The 6,191-nt window shown below is 48.5% G+C and overlaps 1 protein-coding gene across 5 annotated transcripts in view; it reads right to left on the bottom strand.

Annotated features, from left to right (window-relative positions):
• The window catches only part of NHSL1 (NHS like 1), a 206,534-nt gene that overhangs the window by 4,379 nt on the left and 195,964 nt on the right, over positions 1-6,191 (bottom strand). For 3 of the 5 annotated variants that reach the window (XM_023528384.1, XM_023528385.1, XM_023528388.1), the window contains 2 exons: positions 2,837-6,082; positions 2,199-2,331 (listed from right to left, as the gene is read on the bottom strand). In XM_023528384.1, coding sequence (XP_023384152.1) covers positions 2,199-2,331; positions 2,837-6,082 — 3,379 coding nt within the window. The remainder of the gene's footprint in view (positions 1-2,198; positions 2,332-2,836; positions 6,083-6,191) is intronic. The other 2 variants (XM_023528387.1, XM_023528386.1) reach the window with 1 other exon arrangement.

Below are 6,191 nucleotides of genomic sequence, written 5' to 3'. Positions count from 1 at the left end.
CGCATGTAGGTATGTATGTATATACACACACGTGTGTGTACGTTTTTAAAGGAGATGGCTATAAAAAAGTGCTTAAACAGTTAACACTGGCTTGAAAACTAATTACTTCAATAAATATAAAAACTTCACACCTCAACTGCTGTTCTACATTTTCCATCTGGCTTTAAATCTGAAGTGAATTAATTTGCATGACAAAATCTGAAAGTTGTATTTCGATTTAGACATTCTTAATTTTAAATTATTAGCTTAGGTACTAAAGGGAAGATACAATAAAGCCCTAAAAATCACAAACTTTAAATGGATTTTTATTACGTCTGCTAATATGTTATCAATGCTAAAATAAAAATTAGCACATGTCCTTGCTTTCTCTCGCAATCCTATTCTATTCTGCCTTTACTACTATCATGAGTACACAGAATAATACAGACTGCCAATTTCTATATCTGCAGTAGACATAACTCCCTAGCAAGAGAAACTACAAAATTCTTCAGTGCCTTAAGAGGGTTGCCAAAATAAAACACAGAAGAGATCTTTGGCATATTTTTATGAAAAGCATGCAGTCATTTGGCCCCACAACAGCTGGGTTTCTCCCTGAGACCAAGTCCTTAGTACACAGAGCGACCAGGCAATACATCTTCTCTGTGGATTGCTACTATAAATACATAAGCCGGCGTATTTAGCAACCTAGTGCATGCCATACTAAATGAAAGATGTTGAGTCTTGGAAGAATTTCCTGACAGTTAAATACCAATTGGTTTCACTTAGTTCAGAAAATATTTATTGAGTACTTATTATGTGTCCAGCACGGTTAGAGTTAGAAAAAACTGTGTAAACCTCTAGAAATGTCACTAAAGTTGGTTTCAAAGGATGGAACATTTCTTCATTTCCCTTTTTGGAGAAATAACTTGATAACCAGCTACCTTTTTATTCATAATGAGATTGAAGAGACTAGTCAGACCATGTTAATGGGGCGGTCTTTGGGGGTCTTTTGGAATATTATACTAATACTAGAACCAAGAGGTAAAAAACACATTTCTTGACAAACACCTTAATTCACCAGCTTGGTTTTTATCCCCCAGGTTAGATGTTTATATGTTGTATGAATAATTCAGGTAGGGACAGTATTATGCTTTTCATTTCATTTAATAGTTTTTAAAGTTAGAGTCCAAGAATTGGAAAATTAGTCCTGACACAAGGTTATTCATATAATCAATGATTTTACAGGATTTTTTGTTTCGGGAGTTAAAAAGAAGACCTTGATTCAGGGTAACGTAAGGTGTTGGAAGCGTAAGGGCATTCATAAGAGTTATCTGAAAATATTGTGGTGAAGAAGTCTAGAAGGAAGTGAAGGTCTTAGAGTTATGGTTTAAAGCACTTGCACATATACAATCTTATCAATTTTTACAATGACACTGTTGTGAGAGCATTCAACTATTTATAACCAGAAAAATGAGGCAACAAATAAAGCTTTGGTGTTAAACCATATTCACTTTTGGAGGTAACCACTTGTAAAAAGTGTAACAGTTCAGGCAGTTATTTTGAAAAATTTACTCTCTGTATTTTTAAGCCCAATAATTTCTGATGCCAGTAGATGGCACTAGCAGCATATAGCAACAAGCAAATTTAATTCCTTTGCTCCTTCTTAAAAAAAAGAGATGTACTCTTTTATTGAAACATTTAACCAAAGAAATTATACTATGAAATTCTCGTTTTTCTGTAAAATGAAAATAATAATAATAATTATAAAAGTAATAATATGAAAATAACGATAATAATAAAGCACTCTTAGGAGTCCTATAGAGCTAGGCCGTGCATCATAAGTCCACAGAACACAGTATCCTTCACCCGGGATGGGACCATGGCTGCTCTAACCCAACTCTTGAATACTCTGTCATATGACTGACACATTGCATTTCTTGCCAGCAAGAGCAGTGCCGACCAGAAGGTATCACAATGAGCCTCCGTCCCCCACGTCATCATAAAAACCAGTGGAACAAAGTAAAGCAGAAATTGAAGTCAGAAGAAATAAAAATATAGAAACACACTAAAAAAGATCAATAATCAAGTTAATGAAACCTAATTGGGTAACAGAAGAAACATCAAGAAAGAAAAATAAATTGAGGAACCATTTGGAAAAGTGCAGGGGGCGGGGCAGGACTCAACATAAAGTAGATGAAACTGTGAAGAGTTTTAGATACCTGTGAATAGCTGCAAAGAGGTCTTCTGTGGTCCGGGGTCTGCTGGGGGTCATCACCTCATCACTCCCTTCTTCCTTAAGGAAGTCAAAGACCTCTGTGGAAGAACCAGCTGCGTCGGTCTCCAGCACCCCAGCTATGGAGAAGCAAACACGAGACACACAGCGACTTGAATTTCAGTCTTTAGCCAAGCTCCCAAGTATGCTCTCCATCACTCTTGATAATGTGAGAACCACAGGGAAAGGCTGTGGGTTCGCAGCTGGATATTTTACAAAGAGCGGGGAGCATGACAGCCAAAGCCCATTCTTTTCTCCTAAGTTGTAGAACTGCTAGGAATCTCTTAAATTGTGTAGTAACATTTCTTTGCAGCTCTCCAGAAGGGAGATTACTCACTTGCTATTTAATACCCAGCTTGCTGCTGTAGGCCACCCCACCCCTCTCTCTTCTGCCCTTCTGTAAGCTCTAGATCTAGATCTAGGTTTTTAAAAAAATTCAGAAAATGCCAAGTTGGTCACCTAAGTGTGAGCGGCACAGGAAGGGAAGAGTTAGCCCACAGTGCCTGCTTTAACATGAACATGCACCAGCCCTACTGCCTCAGCTGCATATGGTTGGAGGGGAATAAGAGAAAAAACCAGACTCACGCCCTGGGTCCTGCAGAGACAGACAGCTCTCCACACTGGCCCCTCTGTCCGGACTGTTCTCGGTGCCTGGTGCCTCCAGCTTGGGGTCTGGCGAAGCATCGGGCGGCACCATGGGGACATTGGCTTCCACTCTGCCTGGGGATGCAGATCCTGCAGCTCTTCCCTCAAGAACCGAGCTGCCGGAGTCGGTCTCATCGGAACCAGCCCGAGCTGCACAACTCTCTCTGGCCTCTCCCCTCGTGGGGCTCGGCGTTGCTTCGCTCACGGTCTCTGCTGGCTCTGCTGTGAAATCTCTCTGCGGAGGTGGCACCACCAGGAACAGTTTGGGCTTCTTGGAAATGGGGGGTGGCTTCCTGTTGGGCGATGGGCCGGGGGACCCCTGGCGCGGAGCGTGCCCGGGGCCGTGCCCAGCCTCTGCCTCCCCAGCACTACCCTGGCTGCGGCTCTGGCGGCCACGCTCGGCTGCACCATCCTGGTGACCCTGACTCATGATCTTGGCAGGAGTCGGAAGCGAGCTTGTCACGGAGGCAGGCTGGCTTTCACTCTCCATTTCATTTATGCTATTTCGGGATTTCAGGAAAGCAGATGGCTTTAAATGATACTGGGGCACGATCGGAGTTCCTTTTTCCTGAGATGTTTGTTCATATAACAGTGCTCCCTCGGTTCCTGAGTTCTTCTTCACGGGCCTCAACTGTACCATCTGCAATGCTTCCGTGGTGATCAAGGGCATGGGGGGTCTGCCACCCTCCTCCTTGGTAGCAGGCTGTCTGAAGGCCTCCCGGGAGGAGTCTGGCTGGCCAGATTTCTTGAAAGAAGGCCTGGCATCTTTCATCAATTTGGGATCAAGGGGTGGGGCAGGTGGTGGAACCAAGGAAGGTAAAGACGGTGGAGGGGGTGGCACCGAGGCAGAGGAGTCCAGGAAAAGGGGGCTACGGCCCGTTGGGGGCGGAGGAAAGCATGCGTCGGTTGGACAGAAGGGCATAAGAACTTCTGGTGGTGGAGGGGGGAAAAGGGGAGACTGAGGCAGAGGAGAGCCCCCGGGAGAATCTGCTAAAGGTGGGGGAGGAGGAAGAAAAGGAGACTTGTCAGCAGGACATGGAGACGGAAGAGAATGTTGGGGAGGAACAGCGAGCGGAGAGGCTGGCACTGAATCCAGCTTCTTCACAGTGCCGCTTCCTTCTGTAGACGCATTAGAAGAAAGGGACGTGGACGATGAGGAGATGGACACTGACGATATCAGAGAGGACTTCCTCTCCGGAACCCTGGGCTTGGTCTTCCCTTTCCCATTTGCTGGTGACATTGACTTTAAAAACACAGGCACAGGGGTGAGTGCTGTGGGTGTATTCGACTGGCTGGAATACCCACTGGATGGAGAAGTGACTCTATGTGACTTCTCCGGGGATGTGATCTTTGGTTTGACTGAGCCACCAGGCACTTGGGACACGGCGGCCCTGGACCCCTCTTGGACATGGTGGACTGGCCCATTTCCAGTTGGTGCCCCACTGCTGGCCGAACAGCCCCCGCTGGGGTTCCCCGGGTCATCCGGTAGCACCGTGTAGTCGATGTAGTAACCCCAAGGGTCTGTGTACTCGGACTTGACGCTGCTCGTGTCACTCTGTGACGGAGTGACCCCGCACAGGGAGGAGACGTTGGGGGTGGTGGCAGAAGTCATGCTGCTGCCCGCGCTCACCGTGCTCTGGCTGCGGGAGCGAGGCAGCCAGGGCTCTTCCAAGTCACTGCAGGGGCTCTGGGCGGGCGAGAGGCCGCCCTTGCCGGGGAGGTTCAGCTGCAGCGAGTGCTGGAGCGAGGCGATCAGGCTCTCGTTGAGCACCTGCCCGTTAGTCTGGGTGTTCTTCTTGGGGACCCTGCGCAGAGAGTCCGTCCGAGAGGGTGGCAGAGGAGGCTTCTTTGCTTTCTTCAAAGAGATGTTTCGCGAAAGGGATTTGTCATGGTAATTTGACCGGTCCTCTTGGTTCTTCTGAGCTCTTCCATCAAAAACATTGACCACGCTGTGCCTGGGGTTCCCAAAGCCATTGCTGCTACTGCACTGATTCCCAGGTCCGTGTCCAGAGCTGGTGTGCACAGGTGGGTAGTAGCCGTCGTGGTCCTCTGAATACAGAGACCTGGCATCGTCTTTGTTGGACATCTGGTCTAAACTGCTGCTGCTCACGTGACTTCCCGGAGTGGAGTAACCAGGGGTTGCCAAATGAGGCTTCAGTGGGGACGCCCGCCCGCTCCCTGAGGAACTGTAGTCCCAGTTCTCTGAGCTGCCATGCCCTCTACCTCCTGGATAACTGGACTCACTCTTGCCAACCCCATCCTGGGGCTGGGCTGGGAAGCTCGGGTTGTTTCTACAGTTATAGGCCACGGCATGGGACCCGTTCTCCCGATTTGCTGGGGTATTTAGAGAGACTGCCGAATCACAGAGGGACGACAGTGTGCTTGCACTGGGGGAGTGGGGATCGAGGGCCCGTGAAGGGACGGGGGTGTGACCCTCATCCCAGTTACCACTGAGAGGCTGGCGGTCATCTTTCCCAGCGTGCCTGGAGAGGAGGCGGTCTCTGGATTTTATTTTTATGTATGAAGGGGAGCTGGTAATTTTACTGTCCAGCTTCCCTGAACTCTGAGCAGTGTGAATAACAACAACCTCCGAGGAGGAGGAGAGGGTGGCATTTGGGATGATGCTGGTGGAGTAGGTCGCGTGCGGCGACACCACACATGCTGGGCCTGTTCCATTTTCACTCTCAAAGTACCTCAGCTCCTGGGACTTGGGCCTCAAATGTACTCCAGTCCTTGAAGCACCCCCTAACTGGTAGGGGAAAGTGCCGTCCAGGTCTTCCGCAGGGCTCGGGGCACCCAGCTGTGGCTCGAGGGACTGAAGGTTGGCCTTCCCTCCGGAACGTGGGAGACTGTGGAACCCAGCATCGCTGTTGAGGCGAGAAGGGAACACAATGCCCGCAGAGTCACTCAGCACAGACATGTTCCCAGAGGAGCCGGAGAAGTGGCTCAGCTGGGCAGCAATGCCTTGCCCCTTCTGTGCCCTGATTCTTCTCATTGAAGGCGGCACGACTTTCACTTCCTCAGTCTGACAGCTGGAGTCCCTGGTTTCCGAGCGCTGCCCGGCAGACCGAGAGCTGTCGAGCCTTCCTAGTGTTGAGTAGTGGTCTGGGGTGTACCCTGAGTGACCACCAACATCATCTTGGCCAGTGCCTGATGCTGGAGATAAAGCAGAAAGAGGCCTGTTACCTAAAAATAAAAACCAACATCTTAGTTCATCGTCTGTACCCTCACCTCCTTCTGACTCTGCTGTACTTAAAACAAACAAAACCTTCTCTATTTGATCTAGTTTCTTTTC

This window comes from Pteropus vampyrus, unplaced genomic scaffold (assembly GCF_000151845.1).
Source record: "Pteropus vampyrus isolate Shadow unplaced genomic scaffold, Pvam_2.0 Scaffold24, whole genome shotgun sequence".
Lineage (NCBI taxonomy): Eukaryota > Metazoa > Chordata > Mammalia > Chiroptera > Pteropodidae > Pteropus > Pteropus vampyrus.
The sequence above is the reverse complement of the archived record's forward strand: the minus strand, read 5'-3'. Positions and strand labels throughout refer to the sequence as shown.